This window comes from Pieris napi, chromosome 14 (genome assembly GCF_905475465.1).
Source record: "Pieris napi chromosome 14, ilPieNapi1.2, whole genome shotgun sequence".
NCBI lineage: Eukaryota > Metazoa > Arthropoda > Insecta > Lepidoptera > Pieridae > Pieris > Pieris napi.
The window spans coordinates 5339779-5359579 of record NC_062247.1 but is presented as its reverse complement, the minus strand read 5'-3'; the positions used below and the strand labels follow the sequence as shown (position 1 = coordinate 5359579).

The 19801-nt window shown below is 35.0% G+C and overlaps 2 protein-coding genes across 2 annotated transcripts in view; one reads left to right on the top strand and one right to left on the bottom strand.

Moving 5' to 3' along the window:
- Positions 1–4770, bottom strand: part of LOC125055968 — a 41315-nt gene extending 36545 nt beyond the window's left edge. The window contains exon 1 of the mRNA XM_047658761.1: positions 4184–4770. Within this exon, the coding sequence (XP_047514717.1) occupies positions 4184–4636 (453 nt within the window). The 5' untranslated portion in view covers positions 4637–4770. The remainder of the gene's footprint in view (positions 1–4183) is intronic.
- A 2521-nt stretch (positions 4771–7291) lies between these two features.
- LOC125055890 (lipopolysaccharide-induced tumor necrosis factor-alpha factor-like) lies at positions 7292–19801 on the top strand. Its single transcript, XM_047658580.1, has 3 exons — positions 7292–7468; positions 16420–16705; positions 19214–19801. The coding sequence occupies exons 1-3, from the start codon at positions 7456–7458 to the stop codon at positions 19317–19319; spliced, it is 405 nt and encodes a 134-aa protein (XP_047514536.1). The 5' UTR covers positions 7292–7455; the 3' UTR covers positions 19320–19801.

Here is a 19801-nt window from a genome sequence, read left to right as displayed (position 1 = left end):
TGAATTTAATATTTTATATCAAATGTAGATGTAACATCCAGGTAATCCATATATTAAGTCAAATGTCATTAAAAAGTAACAAGAAATCCCAAATAAAATAAGATCTTAGACGCGATAATTTAAATGTGTTTTCATACGAAGCTATGTAGTGAAATCATTGCCAAATTGTGTGTCACATCGCATGCGCGTAATCCACGCATGCGTACAAGAAAGTCCAAACGTGTTTTTGAATGAAACGTAATTCCCGTGTCACTTTGTCACCTGATTTCCCAACCTTAATCCAGAACCCAGTCATAACTCATTTTTTGCTATTAATGATTTGTGTTTTATACTACAACTATTTAGTTATATTTTTGAGGTCCATATAAATTCGGTAGTCTTGTCCATGGATTACACAGACAAGCGTGGGAGGATCGAGAATATTTATTTCTTTAGTTTATGACACTGGCATAAACTATATCTATATATTGATTGTGTGGGACGTTAGGGTAAGACTCAGTCAAGATTTAGGACTTAGTGTTGACAATGACTCCCACATTTAGCAGTCTTATAAATGGATGAACATAATCAATGTTCACAGACTGTAATATAATTGTGATTTTACTTTAGATAGTTAAAAGCACTTAGTAATTTTATAACCTTTCTAGCATAGTTTCTTTAATGGCGACCCACGACACAATAGAATGAGAGAGAGTTTTCTTTGTTGAACTTAGGTTAGGTTATGTTTAACACAATAGGAAATTGAAATTGTAGATGGTGACAATCATGAACATTCAAAAATACTACTAAAATTTTGTTGACTGCAGCGTTCGTGCATGTCTCCAAATTTGTTTAATGCTTTTAGGTATTAGAATGACACAATACACAGCATATTCCTAATTGAAATTATCAAAACTTTAGTTCTAAGCATTGGATGTGAACACCTTATAATGCATCAATTACGTAATTAAATTTTTTGAGCAATCAGATTATATATATAAAAGAGTTATGAGGCTCTGCTGATGTTAAGAACTAGAAAGCACTTGGAAATTTGATTTTTAAATCACTAAATACAAGTGCGAAAATGAGAAAAACTTCATCAACACTAATTATAAAACTAGCCTTTACATTAATTAACTTGGTAAATCGTAAAAGATTATGTCATGTTGCAAAAGAAATAATGTCTACGTCCCATGCAATTGAACGGTTCCACGGTTAACAATGTGGAAAACATAAAAGCTTTCAAGTATCTCAAACACAGGTAACGTCCGACTGCAGTCTGCAATGGACAGTTATATACGTACTAGGTACTGACGACTCACCCCTGACCTGCTACTGACAGTTCACCCTGTATAAGAAATAAGGCTTGTCGAAGAAATAATGTAACAACCTTATTTTTAAGCCTCAAATATAAGCTTTGTCATCACTCACAATTTTGCAAATAGATAATCATTATTTATTCTTATACATTGAAGAAAAGGATTCGACGAATTATCGTAGATTTTTGTATTAAACTTAATAAGTGATCCGTGGGCGTAGTTGGAACTAAACGGAGACACGCACATGCATCGAATACGAAGAGTCTTTATATGGAAATCGATAAGTTCAAGCTGTCGAAAACTGAAATCGTCGTAGACAATATCGACAATTGATATCGTAATATGTTTTTCAATTTAAAGCGTATTTATCAATCGTTTTTTCTTTTATAAAATCCGTGGCCAGCGACTATGACTCGCAGCATTTTGGATATAGAATCCCTAAATCGATAGCAGACCGCACTTCCGTTCTTATTAGCACAGACAAATAAAAATAAAAAGCAAACATACAAAGTCAATGTGTGTAATGTACAAAATAATATTTAAATGGCTACGCCATCTTCTTCATTCATTGGGTTAAAAGTATGACCAAGTAAAGTCAAGTAAAGATATTTTTTTTTTCTCTATATAGTTAGACACACGACCAGAAAATTAATTCACTCCTGAGGCCGTTCAGATAGTTGATTTCTCTAATTTCCTATTACGGAAAAAATACAAGACCCCGTATAGCTTGAACGTAGGTTTAGTTCTAAGAAATTCTATAAAGGGAGTTTGCATCATCGACACGTAGTCCCCCCAATGGCGTCATTTTCAGTGTTTTATGACTGCCCGTAGTTAAGGTGTGAGGGATCAAACACTATTATTGAAGTGGTAAGAAAACAGCGTATAATTTATTGTTTACCTAAACTAGGAATAACTTTTTGTGTGTTTGAATCATTCTTGTATAATTAAAACGCGATAGAGGTTTGAACTGTTTAATAATATATAATAATAATTGTCTCTTTTAAAACTAACGTTTGAGGTGGCTTGGAAGAATTATCATATTCGGCTTGCCGTAATATTTTGTAGGCGTTAGTAAATACAAAATCTAGGTTTGATTTTTTTATTATAGGAACAGCATACTAACTGGCTTAGAGATAATTCAGTTTTGGTGAATTATCGAACCAAAATAAACGTTTGACAAATAGTAATTGAAGTCGTCAATTTGATTTCTAAATTATTATAAATAGAATTTAAAGACCAGACAAGAAAACAGTTCTTAATAAATACCATTCGTGGTTTACTTCAACCTAAGTCAATCTGGTAATACACGTTTAGATTTATACGGTCTCATGCTATCCAATAACTGTCTTACTGCTTTTAGGAGTAGTTATACCAATAACGCGGCACTGAACAAACTTCCTCCTCTGATTCGTAACTGCAAAACGATAGTGCGTTTAAGCGCCTCTACAAAAACAAATTTAAGCAGAGTAGCTTTCGTCGCGCGACTTAATAATTTAAATTTATGCGTCTCGTAATTTTAAGTACTAATTACAGTGTTAATGTGTTTGCTTAGCGTCCTATGTTTCTCTAAGCGGTATTTCAGTTTAACTTTTTAGGTTCTTTCTTCTTTTCTACTTTTCATTGTACTGATTAACGATGCGCTTAGGGGGGTTCTGTAAACCGGTGCCTCATTATGGTTGACGAGGACGGAGAAATAGTTCTGCGCATATTCCTCTGCAAAGGGTAGCTGCCCATGTCCAAATATTAGTATACATACTTGTATTTATAATGTAGTAACCATACTTCTGTCACTGTGGATTAAATGTTTCGTTTGTATGTTTAGTTTCCTAACTCAAACTGGAAACATGAATCAAACTAGAACGCACGTTCATTCTTACCTTTGGGTACTGCCTTTAATTGTATTTAAAACCTTAATTATTCTATACACTTTGGTAACTTATTAAGCCTTTTTTTTAATGTAAATTCATAATATTTTGAGGTTTGAAATGTAACCAAATCGTGTATAATATCTCAAAAAGAATCTTTAATCAAGTTTTTTAAGAATCATGTAACAGTCGAGTATGAAGTTTTCCACACGGTGAAGGAAGGCTGTGAAGTGGTTCTATAATATGCTTATATATTCTTTAAAATACTAACTTAGAAATATATAATAATACACCATTATTATATTCAATTTAAAAGTAAACTAAATAACTGTTAATAGAATAAGGATTCCTAGATTGATGTAACCTTTTTATTTAGTAAATAAAATAAAGAGACTTCGAACATGTAAAAAATAGGCATAATTTATTATGTACCATAAAGGCGTTAATAAATTATAAATACTATTTTATCCAACTAAAGGTTGGAATGGTTTAACGTCGTATGGTTATATAACGCATACGTGAAAATTTCACTCTCCTCAGACCTAACTTGAAAGTCCTCTATGGACATAATATTTTTAATAGAGACGAAGACCGTTAGAAGCTAAGGTTAAGAAGCGTGGTTTGTGAGGGGCGATCGATACCTTTATAATCTCTAACCATTGACGTGGGTCACGCGGTATACTCAAGAGGTTATACCGAATACATGATCGAATCAATAACTTAAGGTTAATGTTTCTTTGCTGTCCTTTGCTGTTCTGACGAAAAAAGCTCTAAACAAGCAGGACTTTTTGTCACCGGTGCGGCTTTTGTCATGATATTTGTCAATTAATCTTGTATGAATTTCGACAATTTCTGTCAAACTGATTGCTGGAATAGGTTATATACCTTCAATGTTTTTGTCTTGTTAGGTATATCCTGGACTTTGCATGATGATTGAGAAGTAATTCCACGTCCAATAGAAGTTCCACTTGACAGCTTTTGCTTAATGCTTTATGTCGTGATACCTGAACGGAAACTCACCTGGCATTCGTTACACGTGTGAACAGAATAGGACTGGTCGCAGTCGTAGCGCTGAAGGATGGTGACGAAATCGCAATGTACACGCGCCACCAACGCGTCCAGGGCTAGGAGGTCTCGCAGCGTGCGCTCGCAGCGCGGCCCGCCGGCAAGCACGTCGGCGCGCGCGCCGCGGTCGAGCGCTGAGGCGGGTGAACGCTCGCAGCAGCCGCGCAGCCGCAACGCCGCCAGACGACGCGCGCGCGTTCCTGCACCAAGCGCGCACAGCGCGGGCACGTCCTGCCCCGCCAGCGCGCTCGCGCCGCCGCCGCCGCACGCCGCGCAATCGCCGCCCGCGCTCGCGCCCTCCTCCTCCAGATCGCACGCGCTCAGCCAGGGGTTGAGGCGCGCGAGCGGACTCACGGCCAGGCCCGCGGCCGCCATCAGCAGCAGCAGCAGCAGCGGCGGCGCTCGCATGGCGGGGGCGGCGCCGCTAGCGGGGGCCGGCCCGCCGGGCGCGCCGCTGCCTCATACCGCATCGCGCATGGCGACCTACTCGCGCGGCCCGGGCCGCGGGGCCGCCGCGCGGGGTGGGCGCGCCGCCATGTCGCTCGCTCGCCGCTCGACTGCCGTGGACTCCCCCCGGCCGCGCATCGATCGCCCCGCGCCCCCCGTCCCACCTGCCCCGCCGCCGTTATATAACCTGCGCGCGCACCCCAACCCCGCCTCGTGACAACTTCACGGAAAACGTGAAAGGCCATCTCTCGGCCTTTTCGGGGACTCATCACCGCCCGCCCAAACTCTCACACAAGCTTACATAGAATTAAAGACCTTCCCATAAACTCAAATAGGTGGCGCACTAGAAAATTGTAAGGAACTACATATTTACATACTATGATGCTGTGATTGTGACCTTCTAGACAAAACAATTGTAATGAATTATATGTCTAACAAAGCTTTTCAAGCGAAATTCAAAAACCCTTAATAGCATTATGCATGTCCATCACGCATAGTTACTGTATCCAATGACCCAGATCTAGGTCGATGTCCTGCAAGAAACCAGTTCCAGTTTCAGATGACTCGATCGAACCTATATTGATGTTGATAGTAATAAGAAATATTATTATGGTCCGCGTGGTCAATTGATAATAGAAATACGTGTGAGGTCCTAATTATAGCCAATTTGTATGGATCATTGTTCTCATAGCAGAACCAACTTGCACTTACTTTGATTATTATATTTATAATATAGTAATAACTTACTTTTTATGGTAAGTATTCGTTTGTTTATTTAAAACCTAAAATCACAGCGAGTATCAGAAATAAATACCAAGAACAACTTATTCTAGTTGTTCGTCCAAAATCTACTAATATATCAGTTATTTAATTTTTACTAAAGTACTTTATTGTACTCATAATAAAAGATACAAACAAATAATTGAATTACTGAATTAGTCTTAGTGGTAAGTGAAAAGATAAAACACAATAATAGAGGTTCTTCTCCTTAATAAAGACTGCAAGTAGTGTTATTGGACACTTTCAATAAAAATATCTTTATTAGTAAATAAGGTTAGACTTAAATTACTTATTAGTAAGATTCGTATCTTAGTCTAGATCGTAATGTTCTATGATGTCTCAGTGAAGAGACAATATATTATAAACAAAAGTACACATGTCAGAAGTGAAACATCTTAGCAAACAAATTTTTAAGTCTTCGTAAGTTCTTTTACACAAATCTAAAACTTTAGATTTCCGAGACTAAGAGGGAGGGGAAAAGGAAGATATGTTAGGAATTTTATGAATTTAATTGTCATTAAAATATTAAAAGTGTCGAAAAGTAATACAAATTATAAATTTATTTCTTCGATAATAAAAACACGTGGCATGTTAATTTACAATTCGTCATTTGGGATTTCAATGAATTATTTTGCATAAAATATCAAATACTCGTACTAATCTAAATATATAAAAATGAAACCCATTTTCCGTTGTCACTACATAACATGAAAACGGCTTGACCGATTTGTCTGATTTTTTAAAAATAATATTCCTTAAAGTACGAGGATGGTTCTTACGGAGAAAAATTTTTTAAAAAATTGAGTGAAAAAGTCTAAAAACAAAATATTCGTAATAATACTTAAAAGTCAATTTGAACTATAATACCATAACATAAAGTTCAAGTGTTAGTGGAGGGGTTCCGGGAAGGTAAATTTTTATTTTTTGACATAATGTATTTGTTGTCTTATCAACTTTTTTTTTATCTTACTAGCTAGACCGGTGTCCCGAATAGCAGAATAAGTATTTTTTTTTAAATAAAGAATCGACTGTTAGGCGGTACGATGTTAGCCAGGCCAGCTAGTATTTTATAAGTTCTCTTTTAACGAAATTTTAATTTAAAGAATATGATTTCTATAAGGTGTTTCGCCCTTCTCACTCTCTCTCAATCGGTCTAAATAGCACTCTCCCTTTTCTTCGACAAAGACGCTGTACATCTTCGTGACGTTTCATTCGTAAAAAATTTACCCTCATGCGCCTAAAGAAGTTTCACCTTAAAAACTTTTGAGGTATTTTAAGTGATAAACAACGGAATAAAATTATTCGACACATTGGTTTGAGAAATATATAGCGTTTTTGTTTTAAGAAAATATATTAAACAGTAAGGCGCGAAATTACGCTGTGCTATACGCGTGCAACTTTTTGCGACATATTATGCCACATGAAGCAAGTTCCGGGCAACCAACACATTATTGTTAAAGTATATGATCAAAATATATATTTTTTTCAAATAGGAACGAACATTATATTTTTTTTTAAAGTGCAGGAGTTTTGGACGGAAATACATATATCAATGATTCGATTAACAAACTTCTTATATAGTACTATACATATTTAGGTTGCTCACATCAGGTAGATTATAATACATTTTTATAAATTTTCCTTTACTGATATAAATTATATAAAAGCATTAAAAAATACTTAAAGCCACAATACTTCGCATTAGTACTACGAGGAAGGTAAGATTAAGTAAGCATTGTAAAACTAGTTGGATCGTGACGCAAATATAATCTGTCCCTTTTCTTCACACTGACGACCGTTCGGCGTCCCTTTCTCACAATACTGAGCAAATGCGCGCGCGCTACAACGCAGTGCATTCACTCGGCTGTTGTGTTAAGTCACGAAAACGAGTAGTTCTGCTGACGCTACATCGGTAAAATTGTGTAATTTTAAATAATAGTGGTGTAAAGTAACTTACGACATTAATAAATTTATTTCTATAATACAGCGCATTTATCACAATGGACGCCACAAGTAAGTAAACAAAAGATGTTTCGTCCTATCGCAAAAAATAGAAAGTACAGTGACATTGAAGTTATGAATATGATCAAAATAACGCAAATCATACTTAGAATCTTATACCATATATAATATTATAATCTTATTTTAATAAAATATTAATTGTGCCTCTGTACAAATTTGCTTATAATTACAATAACCTCGAGATATGTGCGAACGATTATTATTTATACGTTATAACAATAAATAAACTAACCTAATTTGTTGTTTTTATCTCACAGAAAATTTACTAGATAAGAATATATTTCGGTCTTGAGTATTCATTAATCTGTTATTTAACAGCGAAATCATTAATTGAGGGTAGAATAATTTTTATAAGAAACCCAATTGTTTAGTTGTATACAACACAACCCAGTAAAAATATTTTATGTCTACCTTATTAATAAAATTTAGAACATTATTTTCGACCCTAACTTCAATCATAAATAAACTTTACAATTATGACGGTGTGTAGTGTGTACTCGCATATAAACGAGTTTTAATTACACAAAAAATTAAATACAAGTATTTGCGGTATTTAATATTTTAATGATAATTAATCTGGCCTTCTATAGTTTTTGCAAAGAGCAGAACGGTTGAAATTTGTACCATGACTAATCAAGCAACCAATGCTATTTTATTTTAAACCTTTTTAAGATTTTGGATACATTTTTCACTTTCTGTTTTTATAAACCTTGCGGGTAAGTCACGCACTAAATAACTTGTAATTATTACAAAATCAAGTTAAATTTTATTTTCCTACTAACAATCAGATCATTTATTTTGAACACAACAAATGTATCTATAGAATGTATAGCTAATACCAACAAAACAACAGTGAAACAATTGTTCACATACACATAATAAATATATTAAACGGGAGACGTTATAGATTGCTCAGAGACCAGCGAATATAGTGTATATTATGGAGGAATTATCGTTTGTATTTTGCAGGTTTAATAATCTTATCTTAATCTTACTATATATATATATTACGTGTCACGGTGTTTGTCCGCTATGGACTCCTAAACTACCGAACCGATATCAATCAATTTTGCACACCGTGTGTAGTTAGATCCAACTTAAGAGATAGGATAGTTTACATCTCAAATTAAACCCGCAATATTATTTTATAGCAAAATATTTGTTTATTATTTGATAGTCACAATTCTAACAGATGGCGCTGTGTTGAAAGTACCAACGTTTCACATAACCTACAATTTAATGGCATAACCACCAAAATGCATGGTGGTCCCCATGACTAGTGTTCTCCTACCGTTTCCCTTGAATAGTTTGCTACTATGTAATATAACGAAAACCTTAGCCACAGCAACGCTTAGCCGGTCTGCTAGTAAATATATAAAGCTTAGTAGAATATAACGAGATAACAACAAGGATTCACTTAGTTATAAATATATAGAATTACCTACCTACTAGTCAATCGTGTAGATATTAAATGTCATAAAATGGAAAATATTTATTTTATTATAAGTATGAGTCGTCGGTTTAGGCCATTCAGATACTGTATACAGGGTTTCTTTGAAATATAAATCAATGCAACAGTGTTTTATTTTCTATTCCTACGAAGCTTCATGTAATTTATTAATCGGAAAGCTTGACAGCGCATGCGTCACTATAGGTGATAAGAATTAAGAACGTGATCTCAACTATCTTTCTCGATATCTAATAATACTGTCCAAATATGTATATACAGTCCACTACTCTTACTTAGTTAAAATAAAAGTGTCATACGATTCGCACGTGTTATTATTGCAGTTTATTTAATTTCAAGACCCTCAATCAATTAGTGATCAATTCTCAACTATAACTCCTTAACATATGGTCCTTCGAGCCGGATAACATCGCTATTGTTCAATAGTTGGCGAACAGTGAGAACAATAGATGCACACATTCCTAAGCGATAAGGAATAGTTGGAAGGATTTTTGTGTGATCAGTGTTTCATTACAGTGTTATAATAACATTATAAAAGTGAAATTAACCTATAAAAACGAAATAAATTACGTTATATACACACCATACTGTGAAGTACTATTACGTTGGGCTGTGTTCAGTTTTTTCAGTGGGTCTGAGTAATCGGATAATTACGAACTACGCTCAAAGTCATAGTGTACGATGGAGGGTCTTTTTGAGTATCAATTTAAGTTGTTGGAGACATTAAGAAGTGCAGAAAAGAATTATAGGAAATCACCGAAAGACAGAATAAAAATATCATATATAGAAACTCGATTAGAAGTGTTAGAACAATTATGGCGGGACTTTAAGGAAGGACACAAAAGTTTAATTTTAAAAATATCTAAAGAGGAAGAAAAGGAAAGTACCTATTTTAAAGGAAACTTTAGTGATATTTTTGATGAGCTATATATTCAGTACAAGTCCACTATGAAGGAGGACTTTCAAAACTTAACCAAACAGTCTCCTTTATCACATACCTCAATAGCGGGTGGCGACGAACAGAGGTTATTAAATAATATTAAATTACCGTCAATACAAATACCGAAGTTTGGAGGTAAATATGAAGAATGGACAACTTTTTATGACTTATTTTGCTCCTTGATTCATAACAACAAGTCTTTAACGCCGGTGCAAAAACTACATTATCTAAAAAGTAATTTATCGGGTGACCCAGAACTATTAATACGCAACTTTTCGACTACGGATGCAAACTACGATGAGGCATGGAACCAGTTAGTGAAACGATATAATAATAAACGGTTGAATTGCTATGCAATTTTAAGAACATTATTTTCACAGAAGGTTATAAGTACGGAGACATCGAGTTCAATTAAACAATTAGTAGACACTACGTCGGTATGCTTAAAAACGTTGCAAAATCTCGGTGTGAAAACCGACACTTGGGATATGATTATTAATTATTTAGTAATATCAAAGATGGACAATGAATCGATAAAGAGATGGGAACAACAACTTAGTTTGAGTAACACCGAATTACCTACTTGGGCAGAACTGCGGGATTTTCTTGAAGCTAGATTTCGATCGTTAGAAATGATAGACAGTCACAGAGTGAAATCACCATACCCTAAGCCTGTTGCAACACCTATTGCTAAACCTAAGACCTTTCATTCAGGTATACACAATGATGTGAATAAGCAGGAAGTTAAATGTGTGTTATGCAGTGGTAAACACTACATCTATTATTGTAAAGAGTTCGCAGACATGTCTACAAAAGAAAAGCAAGAGTTCGTCCAGCAGAATAAATTATGTTTTAATTGTCTTGCCCCATCACATTCAGTAATCAGATGTCGCCAGCCAACGTGTTGCAGAAAATGTGGGCGTCGTCATCATTCATTGCTACACTACGAGAGAGATCGAAACACGGTGACTACGAGTGAAGGGGAATCCACGTTGACAGGTACCATGACTGAACAAACTAAAGGTAAGCTTAATTCTATAACAAACGATGTACACTTTGTAACTAACTTTTCCAAGGAAAATTGTCAAAATAGTGTCCTATTAGCTACTGCTGAGGTATTAGTAGAGAGTAGGAATGGTTGCAAACATATTATTAGAGCATTGTTAGACCAAGGGTCGCAAGCATCGTTTATAACTGAAGCTACAGTACAATTACTTAATCTTTCGCGCCGATCAGTAAGTGGTTGGGTGTCAGGTGTGGGAGAGGGGCAAATGAGAATCAAATACATGGTTTCACTTAAGGTGAAATCTCGCCACGATCCTAAGACAATAATACGAGTGAATGCATATGTATTGCGTTCAGTAACAACACTTCTGCCTACTACTAAACTTAGTGCTCCTGAATGGTCAGACCTAGAAACTTTAGAGTTGGCTGACTCAGCCTTCAAAACACCTGGAAAAATTGACATTCTTTTGGGAGCAGACGTATACAGTAACATTATTTTAGATGGTATAATCAAACATCCTAAGGGCAACTTACTAGCACAGAGAACATGCCTAGGTTGGGTGCTATCAGGAAAGCTGCCTCAAGAAACGGGTTCTTCGGACACAAATGTTGCAAGTTTGCATGTTCAACTTAAAGATGACGAGATGCTCAAGAAATTTTGGGAAATCGAGAATGAACCAAATACTATAGAGAAGAGACTATCAAAAGAAGAGGAATTTTGTGAACATTTTTATGACAGTACAACTATAAGAGATGAAGAAGGAAGATTTGTGGTTAAACTACCATTCAAGACTGGAAATCCACAATGTAGGCAAGGAAATCTTAAAGAAATTGCTGCCAAGAGGTTTGAAATATTAGAAAGAAAATTATTAAAAAACCAGAAACTTAAAGAAGAATACCACAAGGTCATAAACGAATATATAAATTTAAATCATATGGTTGAAATTAGACATGCAGAAATTGATAGTCCCACTGCAGTCTATCTTCCGCACCACGCGGTACTTCGCGAAGATAAGGAGACGACAAAACTTCGTATAGTCTTTGACGCTTCGTGCAAAGGAGTTAATAATGTTTCTTTAAATGATGATTTACATATTGGTCCTAAGTTGCAGCAAGATTTGCGCCACATATTGGTGAGATGGAGGCTTTTTAAGATTTGCCTTACTGCAGATATAATTAAAATGTATAGAATGGTGAGGGTGTCAGAAGATGATACAAATTACCAAGGAGTTCTATGGAGATTTAATCCGAGTGAGCCAATAAAACATTACAAGCTTTTAAGATTAACATTTGGGACAGCATGTGCGCCTTATCTCGCTGTGAAGTCACTCCAGAGATTAGCTGATGATGAACAATCGAAGTTCCCTGTTGCTGCTCATATAACTAAACGTGATTATTACGTCGATGATTTAATGACGTCATGTGAAACAATTGCTGATGCTATTAATATATATAATGACATGAGTAAATTAATGAATTTAGGAGGTTTTGAGCTCCAAAAGTGGAGCAGTAATAGTAAAAATGTGCTAAAATATATCGGTGAGAATAAACGAGATGATCATGAACTGCCCCTGAAGGTGAATAACCTAGTTAAGGTATTAGGAGTGAGTTGGAATAGAGACATAGACAAATTCGAATATACTCTAAATGTGCCTATAGCAAAAGAACCTATAACTAAACGGCAGATTCTCTCAGAAGTAGCAAAACTGTATGACCCTTTGGGATGGATAGCCCCTGTTGTTGTTATAGCAAAGTTAATAATCCAGAAGTTATGGCTGACTGGATTAGATTGGGACAGCACTATAACAGGAGATTTACTGAAGGAATGGTTACAATTTAGAGAAAATTTGATACATATTAAACGCGTTAATATACCGAGGTGGCTACGTTATTCTTCCACATGTAAAGCAGAGTTACATGTCTTTGCAGATGCTTCACAGACAGCATATGGTGCAGCGGTATACATGCGAGTCATTGAAGGCAATGAGGTTTATGTGAATTTAATATCAGCCAAAACTAAGGTTGCACCAATTACGAAACAGATTTCAATACCTCGACTGGAATTATGTGGTGCTGTGTTGGCGGCCAAGCTAATTTCTGAAATATCACAAGTGTTAAACATATCTAACGAATACTTACATGCATGGACTGATTCAACCATAGTCCTGGCATGGCTAAGGGGAGGACCTAGTCGCTGGAACACGTTTGTAAGTAACCGTGTATCTGATATACTAAATATTTTAAATCACGAACAATGGGGACACGTTACTTCTGAGATGAACCCGGCCGACTGTGCGTCAAGAGGTCTACAAGCTTTAGATCTATCAAATCACTTGCTATGGTGGAATGGACCCGCCTGGCTATCTTTATTAGATGTAAATTTGAGTATGGTCGACATCGAAGATACACAAGAAGAAGAGAAGATAAAATCTTTAACTGCTTTATATACATCCGAAGAAGAATTTATATGGTCTAAGTTTTCTAATTTAAATAAGTTATTGAGAGTTATATCATACTGTAGAAGATGGCTAAATTTAAAATCAACTAAAGATAAGCGTCGGTGTTATACTAGTTATATTTCAACAAAAGAAATTAATGAATCCTTAGATATTTGCATTAAACAAGTTCAAGGGTTTGAATTTAAGGATGAAATGAAACAATTAAAGACTCTGGGATATGTTTCTAAAAAGAGTAAACTGCGAAGTCTTACGCCCATTATCGATGAAAATGGGATTCTAAGAGTCAGCGGAAGAATACAACAGTCACACGTGGAGTACGACACACAGCATCCTATAATATTACCTGCTAAAAACTATCTTAGCAGACTTATAATTATGGATGCTCATCAGAAAACAATGCATGGAGGACCACAACTGATGATAAATTATTTGAGAACAAAATACTGGATACTACGAGCTAAAGATCAAACAAAGAAATGTTACCGTGAGTGTGTGACTTGCATTAGATATTCGAAACGTAAATCATCACAGTTAATGGGTCAATTACCAGAGGTGCGTGTAACTCCCAATAGACCATTTAAGTCGGTCGGTGTGGACTATGCTGGACCTATTAACATCAGATTCTCCCCAGGTAGAGGAGCAAAGTCCTTTAAAGGATATATTTGCTTGTTTATTTGCATGGCCACACGCGCTATACACTTGGAGGCTGTCACAGACATGATTTCGAAGGCATTCATCGCCGCTTTTAGAAGGTTTACAGCAAGACGAGGCCACTGTCAAGATATCTATAGTGACAATGGCACAAACTTTGTAGGAGCAGAAAAACAATTAACGACAATGTTTAACAGTGCCAAATCTTCAGTGCCTAGTGAAATAGCAGAAATGTTAACATTAGAGCGTACTACATGGCATTTCATACCCCCACACGCTCCTAATTTTGGAGGTTTGTGGGAGGCTGGCGTACGTAGCACAAAAACACACCTTAAAAAGGTTATTGGCGATACCACTCTAACTTACGAGGAGCTCACAACTATGTCACAACTATGCTGACTCAAATAGAAGCCTGCCTTAACTCACGACCTCTGACTGTCTTAAGTGACAACCCTAATGATCCTCTCCCACTGACGCCTGGACATTTTTTGATCGGCGAACCTGTGCTTAATGTAGCTGACCAAAGTCATGCTTATGTAGACATCAGTTATCGCGATCGTTGGCGGTTAACACAAAAAATGGTCACTGACTTCTGGAACCGATGGTCTAAAGAATATCTTGTAATTCTAAACAATAGGTACAAATGGAATGTTAAAAATAACTTAGAACCGGAAATTGATGATGTAGTTGTTATACAGGAGGATAATGTTCCTCCTGGTAACTGGATTATGGGTAGAATAGTTAAAAAGCATATCGGTCCCGACAATGTGACCCGGGTAGTATCGATCAAATGTAGAAGCGGAACGCTCAAAAGACTTGTATCAAAAATATGCATTTTAACTAAATAATTAGTCTATTTTTAATTGTTACTTTATTATTATAAATGTTCATTAGTCATTTAAAAGTGAAAATCAATTTATATATCAACTTACTATTGTTAACAAAAACCTTATTTGGAAATATGTAATAAACAAAATATACAAACTATGTAATACTTACCTGTTATGTATGTTTTTAAAAATTATTATATACTGTGTTAGATGCCTGTGTACTTACTATACTACGCTATAATATACATATATTAATAGACTATAACATGTGAATTGTTGTGTAATGCTATATCCAACTATGTATGCAGACATATTACGGTGGGCGGTTTGTCTTATTTTTATGTACAATAGTCAATAAGCCATTTAAATATGATGAAAGACAATGTCTGATGCATACTATTGTGTCTTTCGTGAAACAATTGTATTGAACTATAGTTTGTAATTTTGTTAAGTGTTTATTTTTTCTTTTATGTTATTTCTTTTAAAGGACTGCGTCCTTTGGTGGGCGGCATGTCCAAATATGTATATACAGTCCACTACTCTTACTTAGTTAAAATAAAAGTGTCATACGATTCGCACGTGTTATTATTGCAGTTTATTTAATTTCAAGACCCTCAATCAATTAGTGATCAATTCTCAACTATAACTCCTTAACAAATACAAAAGTATTAAAAACAAAACGTGATCAATTTTAATATGGATTCTACTATTTAAAGTGCTATACTACGTAGGTATTTTAAAGTTGGTGGTGTTTTACGTAAAATATGATTGAAAAGCGACAAACTCTTCAGGGCCAGCCCAGGATGTCGAGTACCTGATTCAAAATTCAAGTCTATAGACATTAAAAGTGAGCCAGGGCTCTCGCCCCTCTCACAGTCGGGTGTCATATAGGGATGCCACACACATGTCACATAGGGATGCGCCAATTTTGTATATTGTTTGTAACCAAATAAATTAAATTAAATATGAAGAATTTAATAAGCACAATACTCCTGTCATAAAACTAAAATTTAATACTATGTCATGTATGAAATAGAAATAGTATTACAATATTCAAAATTTATGCAATGTCAGTGTAAGAAATAAAATATTTTTTGGTTTAGTTATCGTCAGTATGAATATAAAACGTAATGTAATCAATACATATCCGCTATGTAATAAGACTCAGGTGTTTGTAATTCTTATTGTTTAATTTATTTTGTTTACGTTGCTAGTTGAGTAATATAAAATATCACATAACAGGCAGTTTTACGCAATTGTACATAAAACCTTTATTCAAAACAGACGTTGGTGTGAATCTGGAAAATTATAGCACACTCTCAATTTAAAAGGTATTTAAACGAACTAAGCTTATTTTTTTTTTATAAAACAGATAAGTTGGTAATAGTTTAACTTAAACTGTTTCAATTTTTTAGTTTAATAACACAATTCAAATTCAAATTCAAAAATCAAATTCAAATTCAAAAATCATTTATTCACGTAGGTAACACAATGTACACTTGTGATTCGTCATTAAAGAAATAAATATTAATGCTTCTAATTTTACATTTACTGGTACAATGGAATACTACATAAAATATTTGTTTCAGTGGAAAACAAAATGGGTCTACCGCCACCATATGAACAGATGCCACCGAATCCGGTACCGCCACCATCATATTTCGGGAACGATCCGCCTCCACCAGAAGACCCTCCACGAACGCGTACTATTGTAGTTACACAAATCCGGGAACCGCCATTAGGTCCTCCAAAACTTGGTCCAGGACCCACGGGAGCATCATGCCCAACTTGTAATAAATCAATAGTAACTAGAGTGGATTATGTTCCTAACAATCGAACACATATCGTGTCAGCTGCTCTTTGTGTTCTTGCAGGGTGAGTTTTCCATATATACATAAAATACTATAAAACCATTCGTTTATTTCTGTAAATTGTGTGTAATTTACATTTTTTTAATAAATATCTATCGTCTGTTGAAATAGGAATTTTGTAGAAACGTCTACATTTGAACTAGCTTAAGTACGACAAAAACCATGAGAAACAGAGACAATACTCTCAACAAATATCATATTACTAACACGCCGACGCTTTATTCGAATTTCGAACGCATTTGTTTTAAGACTTTTTGGCCTGTATGCGCAATAAACGTAATTTGAAATAAGTAGTTAATTACGTATGGCTTTTGTGAGGTATGATTAAGAGACGTGTCAAGTTGTTTTTGCATTTGCCAGATGAATGGGAGACTTAGTACATTTAGTTGGGACATAAAGTACGTACGTGGGTATCACTGAAATTATTTAGAAAATGAAAAACGGCTTAATGTAGAAAGTTGCCATTACTTTTATTGTTTTTCGAAGTAATCTCCGTTCCTCTCTACACATCGTCGTATTCGATGTATAAATATACACATAATAATTGACACCAGCGGTAATAGTCATACATATTTAATCGCATAAATACTCTATGTTGTTCGTTGTCAATACGTATGTATATAATAAATTAAAGCAAATTACAATACAAACGTGACACTATTTTTAAGTCGAACGTGATATCCATTTCAAATTAAAAATGTTTTTATTAAATCGCTGCGCTGCTATTTTTAGTTCCGTTTAGTGAGATATATTAGTCATAATAATTATTCAACTTTCCTTTTAAATGTATGCCCGTAACTTATTAACATTATATTTGTATCATCCGTATATTTTGGATATTTATGAAATAACATTTACTTCACATCGCTTTGAACGTAGATTTTTGTACGCACATACAAAAGAGAGGCCTTACTCAACGTTTCAAAGCTGGTTTTCTGAGACTCCAGTACGACCATAGACACATTTGCCGCCTGATTAATACGTATATGTAACAATAGATGAAGAAGAAGATATCTTCTTCCTATCCGGTACACTCTTGACAGAGCGGTCATGATCGCTATGAAGTAGTGGTAGTAGAAGAAGCAGATGTGATGCGCTTCACTACGTTTCGCCATCGTTGCCTATTAGAGCTCATCCTGCTGCACTGATTGAGTGAGTCTCCTACGGCAGACTTGATTTGGTCAGTCCAATGCGTAGGTGACCTTACGGTCTAGTGCCTTCCACCTTCCCCATCCACCATCTGAGATAGTAAACTTAATCCAAATATTGTAACAAGTGACCCAATAACCAATGGACGGATTGTCATAGCCACCTGTCGATACAAGCTATCCATGGGAGGTCGTATCGGTGTCTGTGGATAGACCTTTGAAATGACAGTTGACGAAAGCTCGATTTCAACAGTTAATTTTTATTAACCTTTATTAACCTTTATTAATTTACTTACTTACTTAATTTACTTAATTTAACTTAATTAATAATAATAAACTTGACAATAAGCTTAAAGCTATGTATTATACTGAGAGACTGGTGCTTGAAAAAGGTTGGGAAAACCTGTTATTACAAGTCACCAGTCCCTCTTGAACATAGTGTTTCAAAAAGTATTGCTAATTGCTAATTATTTTAACAGATTTTAACTTACATCAGTTGTTTGTTGTGTTTGTTATGTTTTAAACATACACATGTATATTTTAATGTTATTTATACGGTTCTATTTACTTTATTTGGTTTACATTGATTATCAAATATGAGTGAAAACTCGGTAAAAGGGAACGACAAAGATTGATTGGATTGTCTTCGTAGGGTTTGGTTATTGGGATGCAGATAGGAGATCGATCGACTGTCACGGTCTGATTTCAGATTGTTTTCTATCTGAGATTGTGGATTGATTATTGGGTTCGGGCGTTAAAGTGATAACTCTGAGAACTCAGCGCTAATTATGTTAAACTTCTGCCCTTCTAAATTCTTTGTGTTGTTATGGCCGACCTTTATAGTCTGTCTGACCTATTGGATAACATTCGAGAATAAATCTTTATCAATATAAGAATCAAAAGCCGGAAAGTTATAATATAAAAACTTTTATATTTTTATATATATATACGTTACTTGTCACGTTGTTTTTCCGCTGTGGACTCCTAAACTACCGAACCGATATCAATTAAATTTGCACACCGTGTGTAGTTTGATCCAACTTAAAAGATAGGATAGTTTACATATCAATTTATACCCGCAATATTATTTTATAGCAAAATATTTGTTTATTATTTGATAGTTACAAATTACAATTCTAACAGATGGCGCTGTGTTGAAAGTACCAACGTTTCACATAACCTACAATTTAATGGCATAACCACCAAAAAAGCATGGTGGTCCCCATGACTGTTGTTCTCCTACCGTTTCCCTTGAATAGTTTGCTACTTTGTAATAAACAAAAACCTTAGCCATAAACGTTAAGCGTTGCTTGGTCGGTCTGCTAGTATTTTATATAATTTTATACAAATTAACGTAATTTCAGATGCTGTTGTGGCTGCTTCCTGCCGTACTGCATGAAATCGTGCAGGACAGCGAACCACTACTGCCCAGCCTGCAAAGCCTTTATTGGCTCCTATCAGCCGTCGTAAAAGAAAATAAACTATGAAGATAACAAGAACTATGTTGATGCAAATTAATTGCTAGGTCTCGTCTCGCATAAAACCAAAGACGATGAAAAATAGGTTATTGAACTTCATTAATATGCTGACTCTTGCGTTCTTGAGACTGTATATTGGGTAATTAAACGCCTAGATAGAATCGGAATAAATAATTAGTAATTTAAGTGAGAATGTGAGCAAAATAGATTTTATTACAGATGACAAATAATTGAAATATTAAGAATAGAGAATTAATTTTTATATTATGTCGTATGTTAATAATATTGTATGTTGGTGTGAATGTAGGTACTTCAGCTAATTGCTAGAAGTGTTTTTGTATTTTCATAAATCTTTTGAAACGCCGACTATATTATATTAAATATTGTAATAATGATAAAATTGCTATGTAGTGATTTAATTATAGGTAGATATATGTGGGTTTATAAATTTCAGAATAAAATATCTTTCTAATA

Coding starts and splice junctions, on each gene's coding strand:
- LOC125055890 (XM_047658580.1), top strand. Junction 16,706..19,213: donor GCTCTTTGTGTTCTTGCAGG/GTGAGTTTTCCA, acceptor ACGTAATTTCAG/ATGCTGTTGTGGCTGCTTCC.